The 21256-nt window shown below is 56.1% G+C and overlaps 1 protein-coding gene across 3 annotated transcripts; it reads right to left on the bottom strand.

The window, feature by feature from the left end:
* Positions 1 to 7970: 7970 nt before the first annotated feature.
* Mthfsd (methenyltetrahydrofolate synthetase domain containing) lies at positions 7971 to 20655 on the bottom strand. 3 transcript variants are annotated; one of them, XM_008840573.3, is made up of 8 exons: positions 20560 to 20655; positions 19402 to 19505; positions 18174 to 18287; positions 16778 to 16891; positions 14872 to 14962; positions 12520 to 12632; positions 12172 to 12297; positions 7971 to 8999 (listed from the first exon to the last, which is right to left on the bottom strand). In XM_008840573.3, exons 1-8 carry the CDS (start codon positions 20573 to 20575, stop codon positions 8499 to 8501), a joined length of 1179 nt encoding a protein of 392 aa, XP_008838795.1. In that variant the 5' UTR covers positions 20576 to 20655; the 3' UTR covers positions 7971 to 8498. The 3 variants fall into 3 exon arrangements, with proteins under 3 accessions (XP_008838795.1, XP_008838796.1, XP_029422986.1); XM_008840574.3 differs by lacking the exon at positions 18174 to 18287 and adding an exon at positions 18031 to 18144; XM_029567126.1 differs by lacking the exon at positions 18174 to 18287.
* Between the last annotated feature and the right edge of the window lie 601 nt (positions 20656 to 21256).

Here is a 21256-nt window from a genome sequence, read left to right as displayed (position 1 = left end):
TTATGGTATCACAAAGTCTTGGCAAAGCATTCCATCATTGCTGAGGCTGAGACTGATTAATTATGACTTACCAAAGGAACAAAAATAGTGATCCATGCTTCAGAAACAGTATTTCACTGTGTTGCAACTACCTTCCTCCCCCTCCTCCCCTTCCTCCCCCCACCTCCTCTTTTCCTGTGCTGGACCCTGAACCCCAGGCCCCCCCTCTTAGATGCCTCCTATCCATCCCCACCCTCACAGTTCTATTTTGGTGGATGGACAGCCCAGGGAGGAGGACCAAACTTGCAAGCATAAAATACGACCAGAATGGACAAAGAGCAGCCCCAGCTGCTCTGTCTACCCACACTGAACGCCTACAAGGGCTGCACTGAGCACCCCTGAACGCTTGCCATTGAAGTCATTCACAGAGGACAGACTGTCCACAGTCACTCACTACAGGCTGATGGGTCTGGGCCCTCGGTCACCTGGCTGGCCAGAAGAGAGAAACTGCCATCTGGGAGAACCCACTCATCCTGTCCAGAGCAGGCACTGGGTCCTGAGGCCTGCATCTGCTAGGCTCTCCTTGCAGCTGTCCCCACGGTATATATTCAGGTGGATTCCTGAAGAGACGCCACCCAGAGTCACCTAAGCACGCTGAGGGAAGCAGTCTGAGTGGGGCCAAAAGCCGACCAGACCACAGTAGCTGTACAGCTCCTCCAGTGGCTGTTTGCCTGGTCGGGTCAGACAATGGGCCCAGAGCATGTCCCTCTGCGGTGTCTTTCTTCTGTGCCCTCACAGTGACATGAAAGTGGCTGAGGACAGTGGGGGAGGGGGGTGTTTCTGAGCTTGGAGGGACAGTGTGATAAGCTTCTGAGAATCTTATTAAAACCAGTGACATCACACCAGAAAGGAGGCAGGGACCCCATGTTCCCTGACCATCCAGGTCATGGCTATATGGAAGTAGGCCATGTTCTCAGAGGTCCTGAAAAAGGATAAAACTTCTTTCATTGGAAATATTCTCCAAAGGGAGTCATAAACGGGTAGGTGGTGTCTCTGGGTTTCTGGCACTGGACCCCCAGCAGAGTCTCCAGCTCCTGGGGGCAGAGAGCTGGGCCAGTGTGCAAAGTAGGAAGTCAATAACATGGAGTCACGGGGGTCAGCCTCAGGAGGGCAAGGGAGCGGGTATGGCCAGGGCGCAGGATCCTGCTCATCTCCCAGGACTCCTCACCATGGTGTCAACTTAGGAAGAGCGCTGGGGTCTGTGGATCCCCTTAAAGAGGTTTGAAACCCAAAGCACCTGGCTGGGTCCCATGAGGAGACAGCGCCACCTGCTGCCCATTGCCTGTAATTCCTCCTAGAACAAGAATAACAAAAAAAATCCCACCAAGGATAACTGGTTTCACCACCCAGCAGGTAGTAGTGTCCACATGAATGGACTCCACTTCAGACCTACGACCTCAGTTCACAGAAGGTGGCTTTTGTTGTGTTGTTGCTGATTCACACTAAGTCTTCCTAATTCCACAAACAATAGGGCTTTTTTTTTTTTTATAAAGAAATTCAGAAAAGTGAAAAGACAATAGAAATCACTCCAAGCCCCACCCCAGGCAGCTGTGTTCCCTGGGCACATCCCTCTGCAAACTGAGATCCTCAGGAGAGGCAAATGGAGGCTGCACTGGGCCTTCACCCCCCACCCTCTGGGGGGGATCTAGTCCTGACTCCACTTCTTCCTGTCTTTGTGGTATTGACAGGTAAGCCTCCTCTTCTCTGTGACACATGGGTGATGTAGGAAGCACGCTGTGAGACTCAAAGGCGACCTCTGAAGCAGCACAGGCACAGAGAGGGTGAGCCCTCTGCCTGAGGCCACACAGCCAGAGCACCCTGCAAACCCTGCTGTGTGTGGCTTCCACATGGAGTTGTCCAACCACTAGACGCTGTGTTCTGTCAAGCTGCTGTGGTTCCCAGTTGGCCCTGAGGACCTGCCTATGGTCAGATGAGCAGGTCAGTGTTGCGCCCCCACCCCCCGGAACGGCCTTTTCCCACCCAGTGGGGCTGGGAACCGTATCTGGAAAGTAGGGGTGCGACTGTCTGCTTGCATAGACCCTTTAGGGGGTCCTGTCCTGTCCCTGCCAGTCACGTTGAACTTGCCCACAGCTCAGCACTTCAAGGCAGGTGCTCACTGCTTCCAAGCTCTGAAGTGCAGCATGTCCACACTGCACAGCTCATGTCAGCTCTCGTTTTAACCTTCATGATTTACGGCCCTGGGACATAAAGGGCTCCATTCAGAGAAGGCAGCTCTGCCCCACGAGACACCGCAGGAGTGTGGCTCCTTACTTAAAAGTCTGCTTGTCTGAGCATCCTCATAGCAGTCCCTAGTGGAAACCATGGGTGATTGCTGAGACTGGCAGGGTGACCTGGACTCTCTGGGGTTGGCAGCAGAGGAGAGGAAGGAGGGGCTCCTGTGTCCTTGGGACGGGCAGCTTTGCCATGCTCAGAGAGCAAGCTGTCCTAAGCCTGCAGTTTTCTCTACAACAGATCAGATTCGGCCTATTGGAGCTCCAGAGTGGCAGGGCTGAGGACCTCGTGATGTGACAATTAGACTAAAGGGTGTAGTACAGGCCCAGCGGAGTGGGCAACCCCAACACCCACCATAAGACCCTGTGACATTAGGCAGAGAAGGCTTGTTGCTGAGTCCATGTCCCCACTGCTGTGGGAGACAGAAACCACCTCACAGCGGAGGCTGGCTTCCTTGCCTCCAAAACAGCCCTGGCTTGACCCTACTTGCTGGGGGTGAGAGCACTCTAGCTGGCCTCCCGGACCTCAGCTACCTGTGGTGAGCAGTGCCACAAGCTCCCCAGTATTCTCTAGCGGGCACTACCCACCTGACCATCACACTCTCAACTCCCCCATCCCAATGCACAATAGCTCAGCTTTCCTGAGGACTTTCCCAACGCTCCTCAGCCCTCCCCGCCAAAAGCCAACCCCCTACCCCCAGCCAAAGTTACACTCTGCTGGTGAAGAAGGTCATGTGGTGATGAGGGTTATGGGAAGTATGGTTCCATGTCTACTCACGTGATCTGTCTCCGGTAGAAATGTCAACCTACACATTGTGTGATTTACATGTGAACATCATTATCTGTGATGGCTAGTGAAACCACACAGTTGATTACCGAGGAACCAAAGCTTCCCTTAAAGCTTAGTGGCTCACAACAGTGTAAGCCACCATCTCACGACTGGTGGCTTGGCTTGGCAGGCCCAGCTCCTTCCTCTGGACCCTCCTGGCAGTACTGGGCACGCAGTTCTTCCCACAGGGCAGCCCAGCAGCATCACTGCATGGGGCCGGTTCCTCAAGGCATACACCAACAGGGTGTAACTTTGGCTGGGGGTGGGGGGGTTGGCTCTTGGTGGGGAGGACTGAGGAGCTTTGGGAAAGTCTTCAGGAAAGGTGAGCTATTGTGCATGGTGATGGGGGAGTAGAGATGTGAAGGTCAGGTGGGTAGTGCCCACTAGGGAATACTGGGGAGCTTGGGGTGGGCACTATCCATGCTTCTGCCTTTATACGTGGGCTTCCCTGCAAGACCGGCTTTGCACGGCCTGGAGTCCACACAAAGGAGGTCACCGCTGCTGGAGCTGGGCTGGGAACAGTCTTGGAAACAGCACCATACACAGGCCAGGCACCTGCCCGGGACCCAGGACCCGGGACCGGTGGGGGTGGGGGGGTCAGGCCCCAGGACAGGGAGGCCAGGAAACTGATGTACAAGAATGTCATCCTACAAGACAAAGCTCTGCTTCAAGCCATGCAGGATTAGGCCTGTGCCTTCTCATGTGTGATGTTTTCATTGGCTGCGGCCACTGAGACTTCTGGGATCATCCATGTCTGCTGTGGGTGCCTGATGGACAGACATGCCTCCCCGATTTACCCCTAGACTCACTTGTTGGTTCCCTGCTCCCGGATCAAGCCACCAACTCTCTCCAAAACTGCAGCTGCTCTGGCCTCTCCTGGGGCTTCCAGTGACCTTGATCGGGCCTGGCTCCACCAGGACTGGTATGGGACAGGAAGGGCAGCCACCTCCTCTTGGGGTCAGTTGTCATTGGCAAATTAAGAAACAGTAGGTATTGGTCTTTCAAACCCTCTAAAACTTGGAATTCGGCTCAAGGAATTCTAATCTTTTAATCCCACCACACCCTGCAAAACTTTAAGGCCCTGATGCCTTCCTGTCGATTCTTTTAAACTAGCCAGACTGTGAGGTTGGACCCCAGCCAACAGGGAAACAGGTCTCGTGTTAGGGGTCAAAGTCCCCGAAGCTTCCGTGTCACGTGGATCTGACCGGTCACACAGGTCACCCTTCTGCAGAAGCACAATCTGCCTGGCTGTTACTCTCTCTTGCTTTGCCCACCTGCACCTTGTGTGGAACTGGTGGGATCCTCGGACCCTGGACTTTATTTCTAACACTTCTCAAGGCAATCTGCCTGGCTGTTACTCTCTCTTGCTTTGCCCACCTGCACCTTGTGTGGTACTGGTGGGATCCTCGGACCCTGGATTTTTATTTCTAACACTTCTCAAGGTGACACCTGTGCTTCCAACCAGGCTGCTGGACTCATCATTCACCTGTGTGAGCAGCACACCGAGGCCTGGCCCAGGAACCGCAGGAACCGCTTTCAGGAGACAAATGTAACGTTTCCTGCCGTCACCGCAGACGATCTGACACTAGTAGTCACTTGGATCTGTGCTGAACAACTAGGTCTCCACTGCAGGCCTTGGCTTTACAAGGGTGTGGTGGTCTCCAATGCAAACAACCTGCTGAACCAACAGTTCCCAGGTTTCTGATCACACCAGTCTACTGCAGCCAATAGACTATTGTTCTGAGCTTAAAACCACAACAGATGTCCCCCTAGAGGGCATCTAGGAGGGCCCCGCATCGTAATTCATCACTCCAGCCATCAACTTGCTGCAAAGTGGATCCTGGGTTTGTTCTCCAGTCCAGCCTCGAAGGCCACAGGCAGAAAAAACACAGAGCCCAATGGGCGGACCTTCATTTGTGCAATTAAACATGTCCGCTGTGCTGGCTTCCCCGTTCTCTGCTAGAGTTGGCAGAGCTCAGCCTTTGCACACACTCCTTCCACCATCACCGCCTAGTCAGGCTCCAGTCAGGCTCCCTCACCTCCCTCCACCTGTTACATAAAACCCAGATACGCCTCGGGGGCCCCACCTCTGGAAGGGTACCCCACCACTATACTTGATCACCCACTACTTGAAGAGGCCAGATAGATGTGCACCCCAATCCCTAATGGTACTTGGGGTTACCTCTTCAGAGGGATAAGAGGCAGAAGTTAGACAGGTACGTCAGGGCAGAGACCCTAACATCGTTCTGGGCATGTCCTTGGTTCTCCAGGGGGAGCAACCAGCCCCTGCCTGGAGGCTGTGCCTGAGACTCCAGTTCAGACAACAGCCCCTCTGGTGAGGTTCCGAGCCCGGTCTCTAGTCTTCACGGTGAAGGTGAACTGTATCTGTTCCTGTCTCAGCTCATCTCCTGGGTGATTTCAGGGTCCCTTTTTGAAGTGGGTATGACTTTTTGGAGTAGCCGTGATCAGGGCAGCAGACAGGTCCCTAAAGGAGCCATTTCTCTGGCTAGAGTGGAGACCTAGCATTCCAATTTACCCAAAAGTTAGGGCTGGTCAGTCACCTGGCCAAGGGACCCTTCAGGAAGGCTGCAGTAAAGAAATGGGGCAATCTCCCCGTTAGTGGGATTCCTGTCCCTAGTTCCTACAGAAGTTGGTCCATTTTTTCCCGTCACTCAGAAGTGTAACTTTTCCAAGCATGTTTTTGCTAACACTTTGGCCTCTCTAAGGCTTCCCTCCTGCCATGCACATGCTCTTCCACGACTGACCTCCATGTTAGCTTAATCCAAATGGTGTGGCATGAGTCTGCAATCCATCATCTTCCCTCTCCAGACAGCCCTCGAGACACAGGGCTTGCTGTTTTTTCTTTCAAACCTTAGTAAAATTGCCCTCAAGTTTAGAAAAACGAGATACAAAGAGGGTTTCCAAGGCACACACTCTGCCCCAGGCTTACTCTTGACCTCCTACAGAAGTGTCACAGCCACTCGGCCCAGCAGGGTTACAAGCCCTGGGGACCTGTAAGGCTACAGCTTCCCCCTTACGTGGAAACCCCTCCTGGTGTCTGTCCTGTTGACCCATCTCAGTACTAGGACACTGGCTAGGAGACGCCAGGAGATGCCCCTGCTGTGTGGTCCTGGGAGTAGATGGACTGCAAGATAGCTCAGCAGGTGAAAGCACTGGTTGTCAGGCCTCATGGCATGTTTGCTCTCTGGGCCCAAACGGCAGAAGGGAACGGACTCTGGCAAGTTACCAACCTGCACACCACAGCACCAGAACCAAACGTAAAGAAAAACAGTGAGCAGGCACGAGGCAAGGCCTTCAGCTCATGCAGGGACCACCCAGCCGCCACGGCAACCAGGAACACAAGTTCTAGGGTCTGAGCAAACCCCCTACCTTCAGAAAATGCTAAGAGCTGGAGTGATGGCTTGGCAGTCAAGAGCTGCCAAGTTCAGTTCCAAGGACCTCTGCTGGGCAGCTGGGCAGGCCGCTCACAACCCCCTGCAATTCCAGCTCCATGTATCTGATACGCTCTTCTGACTCCTAAGGGCACTATACTCACATGCACATACTCACACACAAAGTTAAAAACAAGTTTTTTTTTTTTTTTTGACAAGTCTCCCTATAGACCTTTGGCCTTGATCTCACAGACCCAGCAGCCTCTGCCTCCTGAGCAGCTCCCGGTCAGTCCCACAGGGAGGGCACCCCTGAAGCCTGGTCCATACCTTTGGCTCCCAGCTGCTGACCCATAGGTTGGCAGGTACCTCACTGCTGAGGTCCTGGGGGTGTGGCTCTGCCCCAACTTTCTGGTAAGCTTCGCCATTTCACCCCCAGGAACCGTGAATGGCTCATCAACTATGGTCCTGCCCACGCACAGGTCTCTGTGACCCTTCTAAAAGCCCTGGCTATGGCGGAAATGGGAACTGATCTGGATCTTGCTGCATCAGCCAGGAGAGGTCTGTTCTGTCTCCTGCCACCCAGAGAACCTGGCTTTCACAGGCCTGAGCAGGGTGAGCAGGAGACACCCTGGAGGGGTGACACTGTGGGCACCCGGTGTTTGCATACACCGCTCTCCCACAATTCAGGTTGGGCGGGTGTGGCAGCACAGCACTCAGGAAGCAGAGCCAGGCCTAGCTCTTGAGTTTAAGGCCAGCCTGGGCTACATAGTGAGACCTGCCTCAAACCAAAACAAAACCAACAAAACTAGACTCAAACTGTGCACTGGTACATCTGAATTACTCTGCTGTGGACGACAGAAGGTCCAAACCACTCGGCTGATCGACTGATCGTTACTGGCTCGAGTCGGGATCAGCTGATCTGGGGTCAGGTTGTCTCCCAAGTCTCACCTCTGATGGAGGATCACCCTGCTGGGGCTGCTAGCCCGGGACCCTGTCCCCAGGAGCCTCCAAGTAGAAAGGGACAAAAGGAGGTGAGAACCTAGAGCTGGTGAGACAGCAGGGGTGGAGGGACTGGGGGAGGGCGAGCAGAGGGTGAGGGGACACAGGACGGACCCGGATGACAACCCAGAAGGCGGGGGAGGAGCCAGGAGAGCAAAGGCGATGAAGGTGGAGAGGTGGCTGCGCTGGGCCGGGCAGCGGGAGGCCAGTCCACACGGCAGGAGCCACCGCTTGCAGCTCGTGGGCAGCTTCCCCGCCACTGGTCACAGCACTGGGACAGCTTGTTAGGTCTCTACTCAGCAAGTCTAAGGATGGGAGAAACAGTCCTACTGAGACTGAGCTCCCCCAGAGCGTGTGGTCTTTAACGTGTGAGCAAGGCCTGCAAGCCCTCGAGGGGCACAGGGACCAGCTAACACATACCCTGGAAGACCCACTGGGAAAATCTAGAAACTTCTGAGGAATGCAGTCTTGAGGAAGGCAGACCCTCAACTCAATGCTCATGTTGACTTTTGCTCAGGGTCCACACCAGGGTTATACAGGGAAAGCAGAGCCCCACCCCCTCGCCCTTCCCCAGGTGACAGCACCACCCACTGGCTTCACAGAACACCAGGCAGGCTGGGCCACCATGACCAGGCATGTGTGTGGGGCAGGGTTTTCAAGGACAGACCTGGGGTTGGAGCTCTGGACACAATATGCGCCCCCACTTCCTATCATGCCAGGATCACAATCGCTTTTCTGACTGCACCACCAGCCCTGTCCCCACCCCTGCCTTCCCTCCCCCTCCACGGGGCTGTGTTCCCCAATCCTAAATGAGGTCACCCCTTGCTTAGTGCCTAATCCCTCTGCCCCAGAGAACACCACACGTGGGCTCAATTCCCAGAAGACCCAGAACCAAATGGACAAAGCTCACAGAGTCCAGAGCACCGACGTGCCCCACGCAGCAACGGGCCCAGCGCATGGCCACGCAGGCTCCCTAGTTCCGAGGGAGCAGCAGGGGCAAGCCGTCAGTCAAAAGCCCCAGGGATGGTGGGGATGGCTCTGCTGCTGAGGGCCACCCACCAGGACACGTGTCCCTCGGCCGCCCCAGTACACCCTCAAGGTGTTGGCGCCTAGGCGGAGGCCCTGTAAGCAGCTGACGGCCTGCCGGGCGGCCGCCGGGTCTGGGTAGTGCAAGATGGCCCTGCGCTGGGGTTCCTGCCAGGTGAGGCTGGCGGGTGCCGCCCCCAGCCACAGGAGGGCTCTCTTCAGCTCGCTCATGCGGGCGTCACGGGGCAGGTTCCCCACACACACGGTGGCGGCCAGCTGAGCGTCCTCCTCCTGCGGTGGGCTACGAGGCCTTCCCGCAGAACCCCTTTGCCACCGGGGCGCACCCCAGGGTCTCCTGCCTGTGCGCGGTGCTGGGCGCTGGCCGCTGGGCTCGGCTGCGAGAGCCACGTCCTTCCCAGCCTGCTTCTCCCGCTCACAAAGGCTCCGGAGTATGGGGATCTTGTCAAGCATCTCACAGCTGACCTGGAAAAGAAGGCAGTCCTGGCTAGTCTTAGGCGTCCCAAGGGGCAGACCTGCACAGCAGCCTATGTCCACACACTCCAGGAGAAGTCTGACCACATACCATGGTGCCCAGATGGGCAAAATACTGAATGGTCCAGCTCAGCCCTGGGAGATGACACTCCCCTGTATTTTTATTTTGTGATGCTGGGGATGGATCCCAGGGCCCCACACGGGCTAGAAAGCATTCCACTACCGAGCTGTGGCCCCACTGAGCAAGAGCCACAGTCAGATCTTAAATTCTGTTTTGAGACAGGGTCTCACCATGTTGCCTGGGCTGGCCTGGACTCCAGGTTTAAGCAGAAATCCACCCATCTGCAGCTCTGACCCCTCCCCCTGGCCTAAATGAAATCTGGACACTGTAAAGTAGGCCGGATTATCCCCTTCTATGCCGTGTTGACAACAGGATGGCCTCTGTCTTCCTAGAGGCCCCAGCAAGTAGGAAGCAGCTGGGCCCCTGCGAGGGCCTCCGACCCAGAAAAGACTCCTGGTCACGGGGATCAATGCAGGTCGAGGGCAATTCTCCGATCACTGGGGGCCTCTGCCTCCACCCTGCCCACTCTGTGCCTGTGGGTAAGATGGGGTCTTTAACATGCCCATTGGAAGAACATCCCTCGTCCCTCAGCACACAGAGCAAGTCTGACACTGAGTGTGACTACAGTGGGCCATCAAGCCACCTTACGAAGCTCAGTGCCAGTCTGTGGTGCTTCCACACAACACCACCCAGGGCCCTACCTGTTTGCAGTTGGCCACAAATACCTAAGAACCAGCGGAGGCAGCAGGGAGAGGCCCACCACATAAACACAACCTGCCTTTGAGGACCAGCCTCGCACTGGATCCTTGCAGCAGACGGGGGAACGTGAGGACCCTGGCTCCGCCAGCAGTCTGCCTGCCTGAGGGCTGCCACGGGTGGGTGGCAGGTTCAGCCTGAGCAGTGGGGCTAGAGCATTCTTTCTGAAGTTCCCATGCCTCAGACATGCTCTTCACCTGTCTTCTGGGGCACAAGTTGGAAATGCCACAGTCACCAAGAGACCAGCACGGCCGGAGCCCAGGCTTCCCTCAGCACATGTGAGGTGCAGATGGGCACATGGGCCCCGTGGTTGCTTCCTAGGAAGTCGTGTAGCTCGCTGGTGTTGGCCATCATGATACTCAACCCCCTGTGAACCCTACGCGCCTCCCTTCCTTCGAAAGCAGCCTTTTCTGGATTGGGAATGACACCTGTGGCTTGGCTCACTCCGCAAGCTCCAAAGCCAGCACGGGCTCTACTGATGGCCAGCTGCTCTCTGGACAGACCACAGAGCACAGCTACAAGAGTTATTACGTTCTGTCACTGCGCCACAGAAGATGAAAGATTCTACTTGTTAAGCAAACAGAAAACAGCATTTTTCGCCCTCTTGTAACTACCCATTCCATCTCCAAAAATGACAGCTCAGATTGGTCTTTACACGCCAGCCCCCTCTCCACAAAGCACATGGCCATCAGTCACCTAGAAGCATGCCGTCTCTTGTGGGGCCTGGCAGTACAGGCCTGTAATCCCCACCACTCAGGAGGCTGAGGAGGGAGGATTGCAAATTCATTCACTGTCCCCAAAACAAAAATTAAAAAAGGGCTAAGGATGTGGCGTAGTGGTAGAGTGCTTGCCTAGCTTGTGTAAGTCCAGTTCAATCCCCAGTACCACAAAACAAAAATGGAAAAACCCTAAACAAAGACAAACGGTAGAAGATGACTGACAGCTGGCAGATGGATGGGAAGATACAAACAATGACACAGATGACAGACAGGTGGAGAGAGGAGGGCTAGCTGACCGTTGACTGACAGACCTGACCCCGCTGAGGCAGCTGGGCAAGCTGTTTTCTTCCTTGGCTCTCACACTGAGCTAGACTGAGATCTCCCACGGCCTCTCTGAGGTGGGATGGCTGAGCTCTGAGGCAAAGGCAGGCAGGAGGAACGGGGACAGAGTTCTTTCTATGCCCGCTCACCACCACAGGAAGGATCGGCTGTCTCACTGGAGACTACAGCCTAGCACTTTCAGACACTTGTAAATGGCCAAAGGGAATCAGCACCCAGGAGGAGGGGGCTGGGAGAGCGTCAGGCAGACGACTTCTCCGCCCCAGCAGTGATGACAATGTCCTTTAAGGCACGGCTCTTCGGTGCTGGCTCCTTGAGACTGGCCCGTCATCAGCGGGCAGGAGTGGTCCCACCCAGGGGTGACCTGACAGTTCCGCTTCCAGGGGGAGGGAGGCAGCTCCATGTGCCGTGACACAGGGGCAGACCTGGCACCAGCCCCTGAGGTCAAGCAGCTATGGAAACACTCACTTCCTGTGCCGCAGCAGTCACACCTGTGTGAATCTGCGCTTCAGTGTCCAAAGGGACTGCACCGCTCCCAAAGCCCTCGGGTGCTGCCTGCAGCCAACACAGCCACAAGAAGCTTCCCCCAATCCCGCCCCCTCAGGTCCTGTGAGCAAATCCTCCTCAGGCAAGGGAACTGCACCTGTGCCAGGTGGATCCCTCCCTGGCAGACAACCCAACAGAACTTTGTTTTCTGAGGCAGGCAGATCTCTGTGAGTTCCAGGCCAGCCTGGGCTACAGGGAGACCCTGTCCCACCCTTGCTGCACAGACAGCCGAGGCTTTGGATGCGCTGAGGTTAGACGGAAGGACTAAACGCAGAGCTGTCACCTGGCTGGTCTCCATTCTAAACTCCTGTCACCTGGCTGGTCTCCGTTCTAAACTCCTGTCACCTGGCTGGTCTCCGTTCTAAACTCCTGCCGTACCAGCTGCAGTTGGGAGCCTGGCCAAGGGGACGACGTTTGAAGCAACGCAACCAACAAGGCACGGCGGGTCTGTGCGGCGGGTCTGCGCGGGGTCTCCGTGGGCTGCCTCCTGTCCCGGTGACCTCGCCTGCTGCTCCTTTACACTTTCCTAGTTAAGGGTCACAGAACACCCACGGCAACTCTCCAACCTCTTCCCTCCTGGGTTGTCTCCCACTGGAAGCTCCAGGGATGGAGGCCTTGGACACCACCTGAAGAGTTGCCACCTGCTCCTGCATAGGCCTCCCCTGGGTGGCCACACGGGATCATGGACAGAGAACACTGTGAGACCACCGCAGTAGGCCAGCCAGCCTCGGCAATGACCCACCTTGGACCACACGATCCCTGCTGGTTTTGGCCTTGCACAGCCTGTGGCAATGACCCTGGTAGGTGTGATGATGTAGTCAACGGTGAGGTCGTGGTCCTCCAGGAGCATCTCAGGGATGTCCACCACCTGGGTAGACAAAGTGGGGTAAGAGGACTATCTTGGGTTTTAGTGGGACCCAGCAGGGCCTGGACAACTGGCCAGAAGAGCTCTCCAAACTCGCTCAGTGCACCTGGCTCAGCTGCTGTGCTCCCCAAAAGCCCCGCCCCACCAATCACACCCCTCGCATCCCGCTGCAAGAGCAAACACCTCTCTGCCTCGCTCTCCTGCAGCCCCATCTGCAGGACACACCTGGCAATCGTGGACAATGGTGACCACTGGTGTCCCCTCGTGGACAGCTCCCATCGACACCATCATGGCGTATTCAAGGTCAGCGTAGCCTTCTCCCTTCCCGATTCGCCAGCCTAAGAGACAAGGCAGGGCACAGCAAGAGCGGGTTCCCATCAGGCGTCTGGGGGAAGGACAGGAACTTGACACCCATCCACAGCACCCCAGAACGGACACCCAGCATTCAAAGGCACGGCGGGTAGAGAACACGTAGCTGTCACTCAGCAAGATGTGGCAGAAATCGGCAAGTGGCCGGCCACAATGTAGACCTGAGACCCCAGCGCTTGGAGGCTAAGGAGGAGCTGAAGGCCAACCCCCCGTCCTATCAATCAAAGCCTTAAACCACTGACATCAAGGAAGGTCAGTTTGTGAAGACACTGAGGTTACTATTGAGAGGGAAGCATGTTTAATCCACCTGTCTCAGAAGAGAAAGTCCCAGGTCAGGGACGGCTGGAGGATGCATGCCTGCTGAGCAGCTCCTGCGCAGGCGCCCTGAGCAGGCCAGGCTTCACGCCACAGGCCTCCACAGCCAGGACGGCCGCAGTGAGCGAACAGTAAAGGCCTGGAGCTCCAGTGTGTAGCTGTGCTCTCCCTGCCTAGGCTCCAGGGACCCCGGCAGCGCTGCCCTGGAGGAAGCACAGCACCAAGACACGGCTCTAAGACTCACGGCTGTTTCTATTACTTTGTCAGAAACCATCAATGAGCAAAACAGACAGAGCTGCCAGAGAGCAGCGGACAGCCCGAGAAGGCTCCTGGGACAGGCAGCGAGCAGTGTGCTCCAGACACCCGAGGTTCTCACAGCAAATGCCAAGTCAACAGGCAGGTGGGATGCACGGCACAGGGGCACACGCCTGTACTTGGCGGGGTCAGGAGTGAGATGGACACAGGCGCAGGAGTCTGAAGAGAAGGACTGCAAGTGGAGATGCACAGCAACTCCTGTCTTACAAAAACAAAACATAGGAGAACTGGCTATCAGCCTGCTAAATCCTGACGCCGGTTAATTCCAGTCTCCAGCAGGGGTAGGGAGAGGTGGGAGCCAGGGTGAACAACTGGAGCAGTGTGAAAGGCCCCCACAATACCTGGAGCCAGACTCTAGGCCTGCAATCTAGGGATCACTGATTGAGGGGAGTCCTGGATTCCACCAAAAAGGTCAAGTCAGCCAGCCACAGTCCTTGACTGTGTTGTCACGTAACTTGCCCCCACGCTCCAGCTCCTTTCACTCCCAAACTGATGGAGACCACGCCTTGAACCATGAGTGAAAGAAACTCCCTTCAAATGCTTTTGTCAAAGTTTTTGGATTTTTTTGAGGCAGGATCCCCCATAACCCCAGCTGGCCTGGAACTCACTACGTAGACCAGGCTGGCCTCGATCTCAGATCGACCTGCCTCTGGTCCCCAGTGCTGAGGGGCCACCACGCTCAGCTCTGTCAAAAGTATTCTATTACAGCATCCTTCCTGGAGGGTCAGTAGGCCCCTCCTAGAATTAAGCTACTGTCTCCAAGGCAGCACCCGGGCCAGGGGCAAAACTCTACTTCCCCATCCCACCATGGACCAGCAGAGCCTTCAGCACTCACAAGCAATGCTGTGCAGGAGGCAGGTGATCCCTCGTCATCCCAGACACAAAGAGCTCGAGACAACCCATCAAACCACAGAGCAGAGTTCAGAGTGGCCTCCCTCTTGTGGCCAAGCAGATCCTGCTAGGTGCATGGGACAGAAACAGAGTCCACACTCAGTGCTCTCGAAAGCCTCTTGGGAAGGGAACCAGGAACTGTGTGGCTGGGTTTCTCGATGCTCAACATCCTATTTAGGCTATCTCATCATTCTTAAAACGAGCAAGTGAATGGAGACAGTTATAAAAGTTTCCTTCTGCTGGGCGTAGTAGTACACGCCTTTAGTCCCAGCACTCAGGAGGCTGAGGCAGGCAGATCTCTGAGTTCAAGGCCAGCCTGGCTTACACAGCAAGTTCCAGGTCAGCCTGGGGTACAGGGAGACCCTGTCTCAAAAGACCCAAAACAAATTTCCTTCTTCATACATTTCTAAATTAAGGAAATTCCTAGTGGCTTTTGTAGGTGGGCCACCTGGGGGTCCAGTATCCCAGTCCCCTCCTGTCACACTGTACACTGTCCTCCCCACCATGGTACTAAAACTCCTAAAACCAAAATAAATCCTCTTAAGCTCTTTTTGCCAGGCAGTCGGTCACAGCAACGGAAAGATCTCCAGTGCAGGTGGTGGCTGGGGTCGGGCACATCCAGAGCGAGGACAGCAGTCAGTGAACAGGTGCTTCTGGACACCCACGCCAAGCGGCCCACCAGCTTACCTTTCTCAGACACGGCAACAGATCCCACCACAACTAAGTCCACTTGGACGCTGGCATCCAAGCCCACAGGGACGCTGAAGTTCCGCACGCCCTGTAATGGGAAAAGCAGGGCTGAGTTCCCGAGGCAGCCCCTCACCTTGCAGACATGGCCGGCACACCCAGGGCAGGAAGGGAGACGGGAGGGTTCATCTCCCACAATTCCTTTCACAGGAAGGTGGCCAGAGGATGTCATGGCAGTCACTGAACACTAAGTGGGAACCACGTGGAACTGGGTCCCTGGCTACATCATGGGTTATTCTGGGTTCTTCAGAACAGGACAGGGACACCAGATCCTCCCTCCAGACCTGATGCTAGACACAGTAGGTCAGCACCCAGTGTGTGACCATGCCTCCATCTGTACTGCTGATCCTGACCACCAGAAGCCTGCACAGAAAGAATCGGGGCTGCAGCTGTGTGAGCAGTGGGACCATCCCCCAGTGTTCAGCCGCAGTGGGTCACAGGGTGGAGCTTGCCTGACACTTAGGTCACAGACCTGGCAGGGGTCTCCTTGCTGGGACACACCACAGTGCTCTCCTAAGGCACCAACCCTGCAGAGCTTTGAGCCTTTCCCCCCGTGGCCATGGAAATAGCATCCCTACCTTTGAGCATCTGAGCTGTGAATCTGGAGGCTTTGACGAGATTTCTGATTTTATCGCTTAAAAAAATTTTACGTTTATGTGTGTGAGGGTCACGCCTGCATGTTATGTAGGTGGACCACGCACACAATGCACTCTGAGGCCAGAAGGTGTCGGATCCTGGGAACTGGAGTTACAGGTGGTTCGCAGCCTCCATGTGGGCTCTGGGAACCAAACCTGGGTCCTCTGAACGGCTGGGCCATCTCTCCAGCCCCACTTTATCTTGCTTTTACCCTTTTCTTTCCCTTTCTTCTTCAGGGTAGGGATGGGACCCAGGCCCTCACACGCTGGGGAAGTCGGTGTCCTAGCAAGCCACCCCCAGTCCTTTCTAGTTCTTACTCAGAGTCTCACTATGTAGCTGAGGCAGATTTGAACCTGCAATCCTCCTGCCCCAGCGGCCTGATTTCAAATGTTTGCAGCAAATCCAGCCTTTCCCTTCCATCCTCCTCTACCCACACGACAGGGACCCGGGTAAGGAGCAGGCAGGAAGCCCGGTGTGGTGGCACACGCCTCTAACCCCAGCACTGGGGAGAGGAAGGCAGATGTCTGTGAGTTCAAGGCCAGACTGGTCTACACAGTGAGTTCCAGGCCAGCTGGGGCTACAGGAGACCCTGTTTCAAAAAGACAAAAAAAAAAACAGAATCAAATGGCACAGGGTTTCCTTTAAAAAGCCACCAAGTTTTATTTAACTAAAATACAAACTCAAATTCTCTGACACGCTTTAATGTAACGGTCACAGATTTTAGTTTTACTAGACTGCGAGTCTTTCAATAAAATGTCTGTCAGCAGTTACCAATAACTGATTGGGAGCGCGTCAGGTCAACAGGTGGGATGCACAGGCACACAGCACCATACTACCACACGAGGGTGCCAGAATGCCAGATGCTGGCCTTCAACGGCTCGCTACACAGCCCTAGCTGGCCTGGAACACGCTATGTAGGCCAAGGCGGCCTTGAATTGCCTCTCCCCGAGTGCTGGGATTACAGGTGTATGCCACCATGTCCAGCCCTCACCACCTCTCTAACAAGAATTTCTAACTGGCTAGCTTGGTGCCAAACGGGGCCTGAGGTACGGAAGGAGAATCTGTACTCTGGGGTCTACCTGGCCCCTGTTGGCAGCACCGCTGGCTGCTCCAACAGGGCTGCTCGGGGCTCCGTGTCCACTGTACGCTGCTCCACTCCACAGCTCTCTAACTTGGGACGGTCCTGGGGGGTGGGGTGCCCAGCACTCACCTGGGAGGTGGCACACTTCCTCAGCGTATCCTTGGTGGCTCCAGGGGGTGGTGTGATCCTGTTAAACAGCCCCGTTCTCAGCCGCGGTGTGGGAACCAACAGTGTCTTTTTGTTCTTTGAAGGAGAAGACGGTCAGTCAGTTGAAGCAGGGCACAGGCTCCCACAGCAGACCTTCCTACGACACCCCTGGGCCTGCGATGGCTGCTGCCTCCCTCTCACGCCTGCTTTCCCTGGGGGCCACTGGAGGGCCGTGGGCAACGGCACAGCGGTGTGTTCCCGCACAGGAGGCCCTGCGGCAGCGGCTCTGCTGTCCAAACCCGGCAGGTGGCACTCCCAGCTCACACACTGGCTCACTGCCTGGGTCCTGAGTCCTCCTGGAGTCTCCCAGGCCAATCCTCCTCAGCTACTGAACCATGTGGAAGGCACTCCGCATAGCAGAGGCCTTATCAGTGTGACCTGACAGGAGAGCGGGGCAGTTCAGCCTCTAGCAGCACCAGGCTGACTTCCAAGGCTCGACAGCAGTAACAGCAGCAGCAGGCTTGGCTCAGTCATCACTCAACGCCCTGTCAGCTGTGGTGTATTCAATTTACCTGCTCATTTATGTGTTATAATTGCTTAGAGCTGTGAGCACTGAAATCCATCAAGTTCTCGGCTCCCACCTACTCGGTTAAGTGGTATTGCCTGCATGCAGGTAAGTGCACCCGTGTCGTGCAATGCCACGGAGGTCAGAAGAGGGTATCCGATTCCCTGGTACTGGAGTTAAGGATGGTTCATAGCCGCCATGTAGGTGCTGGGACTCAAACCTGGGTCCTCTGTAAGAACAGTCGGTACTCTTAACTGCTGAGCCATCTCTCCAGCCCCAAGTGGTAATAAATTTAAATTCCGGGGAATTCTTTTCTTTGAGAAGTACCCACACATCGATGCTGAGAAATTTAAGCTTGTATTTGGGGACACATACACCAGATTTCTTACTAAGGAATTTTGTATTTTAAGGAATTATAATGCCATGAATGTATGGAAAAAAAAAAGCAACTCATAGCCCTGGCCTAGCTGCCACTTTGATCAGAACCACCAGCCTGGCGATACGCAAGCAGCCAACAAACCTCTAACTGCTCCTGAGAGCACAGCTGGCAAAGGGCTCTGGAGTCACAACTCCGTCCACTGTCAGGTTCTGAGCTAGTCACACCCAGGTAACCACATGCACTAGGTGCTCAGGCCTTTGGGACTGAGGCAGCTCAGGAAAGTGGGGTTACCTGCAGCGCCAGCAGCCGCACGCCTTCCAGGGGCTTATCGGGGTCCACCTTTACTTCCCGTGTCCCGGCAAAGACTTCCAGGTGTCTGATGCTTTGACAAGCCACGTAAGACCCCTATCAGGCAAAGACAGTGCCCCACTCACCTCAAGCACCAGAAAGCGGGCGTTTCTCTGGGGAGCGTCGGGATTTACTTTAACGGTTCTGGCCTTGCTGAACGCCTGCAGGTGAGACAGGTGCTCCGCAGCCTGAGAGGCACCCTGTATAGACGTGACTTCGTGTCACTGCGACTGCGTGTAATTCTGAGGACAGGGCCAAGTGCCGCCTGAGCACCACAACCCGGCAACCACAGGGATGGCAGCCTGAGCAGTTTCTAGTACGGGAGTCCAGGCTCACCCATGGACTCTCAGAAAGTGCTGATGGAAAGGGGCTAACCCGGTAATCAGTTTTCACTAGAATAAAAGTCTATATAAAAAAAGAGTACAAATTCTGAGTGCAGAATTTGGGGGATTTCCACAAAATAGCGGAGCTCAGGTAAGCCCTGACCCTGGCCTGCCTGACCCATCTTGAAGAGCATTGATGGGTCTGAGCCTCGGTCCCCTCTTCCTGGTGCCGAATGACCACTTCCCTCTCTAGGGCAGCAAGTTGGAAGAAAAAGCACAGAAATAACAAAGACCAAAGAAGGGTTGGTCTTGAGGGGCCCAGGAGGCCAGCACCAGCTCAGCCAAGGACCAAGCCAGGCCAGCCTGGGAGCAAGTCCAGGCAGAGCCGGTGCTGAGTGGCAAGACCTGTGTGCCCTCACAAAACCCTTCAATTTTCTTAAAGAAAACAAAGACCACAAACCATGTTATGCTGTCCCCCCTCCCCCCAAGACAGGGTCTCAAGTAGAGCAGCCAAACTCACAATGTAACCGAGGGTCACGTGACCTTGAATTCCTGCCCCCTCCTCCCCAGTGCTGGGATGACCACTTGGCTTACCCTGTCCCTTTCTAGCAAACCTTCCCCGGGAGAATTTTCATCAGCCGATGCCCGGGGCTGACTTCTATTCTGACCAGGTGGGAAACTGAGGCCCAGAGCCAGACAAGCCGTGTACTGTTTCCCTGGACAACAGGGGCCAGGCTTCCTCCCGGAGCACCTCCACATGGGGCTGTGGGACACACACAGGTGGCAACCCCTGCAGGGCTGTCCCTCTGCCTGTCATAGATGACAGCTGGCCCTGAGAGACGGGCTGTGGCCTGATGAGGACTGAGCAAGCAGATGTGTCGAAAGGCAAAGACCCCTCCACACCACCTCCGTCTCTGCTGACTGTGCCCCCAAGTTCAAGCCCATCAGGATACAGCAGAACCCCGACACTGAGAGTACCCAGGTTCTGTACCTTGAAGTTGGGAATCCTGTGATGGACAGGACGGGGAAAGTCAGCTAAATCATGTGACTCCATGTAGTTCCAAATGCGTTCACGGATGTCCTGCTTGGAGGCACCTGTGTCAACAAAGGACAGTGGTAAGGAGGAATCCCTCTGCACCTGCGGCTACAGACCACAGGTCTGCCATGCGCCCTGGAGTTTGTGACCACACCAGACTAGCTAAGGTAGCAAGTCTATCCCCAGGCCGACAGAAACCAGTGTCTTCCCTCCAAACCCCCAGAAGCTGACAGCCCGACTCAGGCCCCCTTCCTTTCTGGAAATGGCAGCACTCGGACACACAGCTGTCTATTCTGCCGGGCTGGGGACAGAACTCAGGGCCTCCCACACACCAGGCAAGCACTCTACCACGGAGCTCCGCTCCAGCCCTCATCACCAAGCCACAGCGTCTCCCTTCGCTGCCCAGACTGGCCCTGACCTCAGTCCGTGTCTGGTCTCGAACCTGCAGGCCTCCTGCCTTGGCCTGCCCCACCAGGTCTGGCCACCACCAGGTCTGGCCATGAGGGGGTCTTCTGTTTATTTTGTGGTGCAGGGGAATCAGGCCCAGGGTTACCATGCTAAACAAGCGCAATGTCGCCCAGCCATACCCCAGCCTGTTGTCCCAACGCGGCTGTCCTTTGGGTACAGGGCACCAGAGTTCACACGGTGGACCCCAAACTGGGCCACTAGCTGCTTCTCAACCTTTGCTCGCGGCCAACACATCTGCCATTTAACATCGGTGCTGGGGGGCGCAGGCTGGGCCACTGCCCCAGCTGAGCTGCTCCCTCAGCCCCACTAACTGTGCAGTCCTACTGTGTGGGGCTGGCCCCACTGTGTGAGGGCCGGTCCTGAGCGCCTTGAGCGCACGTCCGACGGCCCCACTGAGTGAGGGCCGGTCCTGACCGCCCTGGGCGCACGTCCGACGGCCCCACTGTGTGAGGGCCGGTCCTGACCGCCCTGGGCGCACGTCCGACGGCCCCACTGTGTGAGGGCCGGTCCTGACCGCCCTGGGCCCACGGCCCGCGGCCCCACTGTGTGAGGGCCGGTCCTGACCGCCCCGCCCGCCCCCGGACCTCGACGCCTTGCCCTGGCCTCGCTTCCCATCTCCCGCGTCGTCCCCACAGCGCCGCTTACCCGCCGGCGCCGCCATGGCCACACGTAACAGCGCGACTTCTTCCGCGCCCGACCTGGCGCGCTCGTGACGCCACACGCCTGCGCTCCCACCGCGCCTGCGCACCACGGAGGGCGGGCCCGCGGAGCTGGCCGAAGTGCGCGTGCGCAGGAGGAGCGCGGTTCTGGCGCTGGGCTCGCGGGTGCCTCTAGCGGGAGTTCGGAGATCGCGGCCGCCGCTTGTCAGACCCGGGCTGGCTGGGTCTACACTGCAGCAGTTGTTTCCTGCACTAGTTGTTTACTGCCCTGAGTGCTGAGTTCCGAGCAAGCGAAGTCCAGCACCCCACCCGGCCCCTCCTCATGGCCGCGTCCTCACTGATTCCGTGTGTCAGTTAGTTACTTGGCAGTCTGTATTCCCTCCTGCTAGTGGCCAGGCCCATCCATTTGGTATAGGATGGATGGATGGGTGGATGATGGATGGATGGATGATGGATGGATGATGGATGGATGGATGGATGATGGATGGATGATTGATGGATGGATGGATGACGGGTGGATGGGTGGGTGGATGGATGGATATTGATGGATGATGGATGGGTGGATGATGGATGATGGATGGATGGATGGATGATGGATGACGGATGGATGATTGATGGATGATGGATGGATGGTTGGATGGATGATGGATGGATGATGGATGGATGGATGATGGATGGATGGA

This window comes from Nannospalax galili, unplaced genomic scaffold (assembly GCF_000622305.1).
Source record: "Nannospalax galili isolate Female #2095 unplaced genomic scaffold, S.galili_v1.0 scaffold459, whole genome shotgun sequence".
NCBI lineage: Eukaryota > Metazoa > Chordata > Mammalia > Rodentia > Spalacidae > Nannospalax > Nannospalax galili.
This window is presented reverse-complemented; position numbering and strand designations above follow the sequence as displayed.

What these genes read in the sequence shown, in the direction of transcription:
- Mthfsd (XM_008840573.3), bottom strand. An exon ending in GGAAGTGTGCCACCTCCCAG is followed by an intron (nt 14,963 to 16,777) that starts GTGAGTGCTGGG and finishes TTCCCATTACAG; the next exon opens with GGCGTGCGGAACTTCAGCGT. An exon ending in CAGGGATCGTGTGGTCCAAG is followed by an intron (nt 9,000 to 12,171) that starts GTGGGTCATTGC and finishes CTTCTTTTCCAG; the next exon opens with GTCAGCTGTGAGATGCTTGA.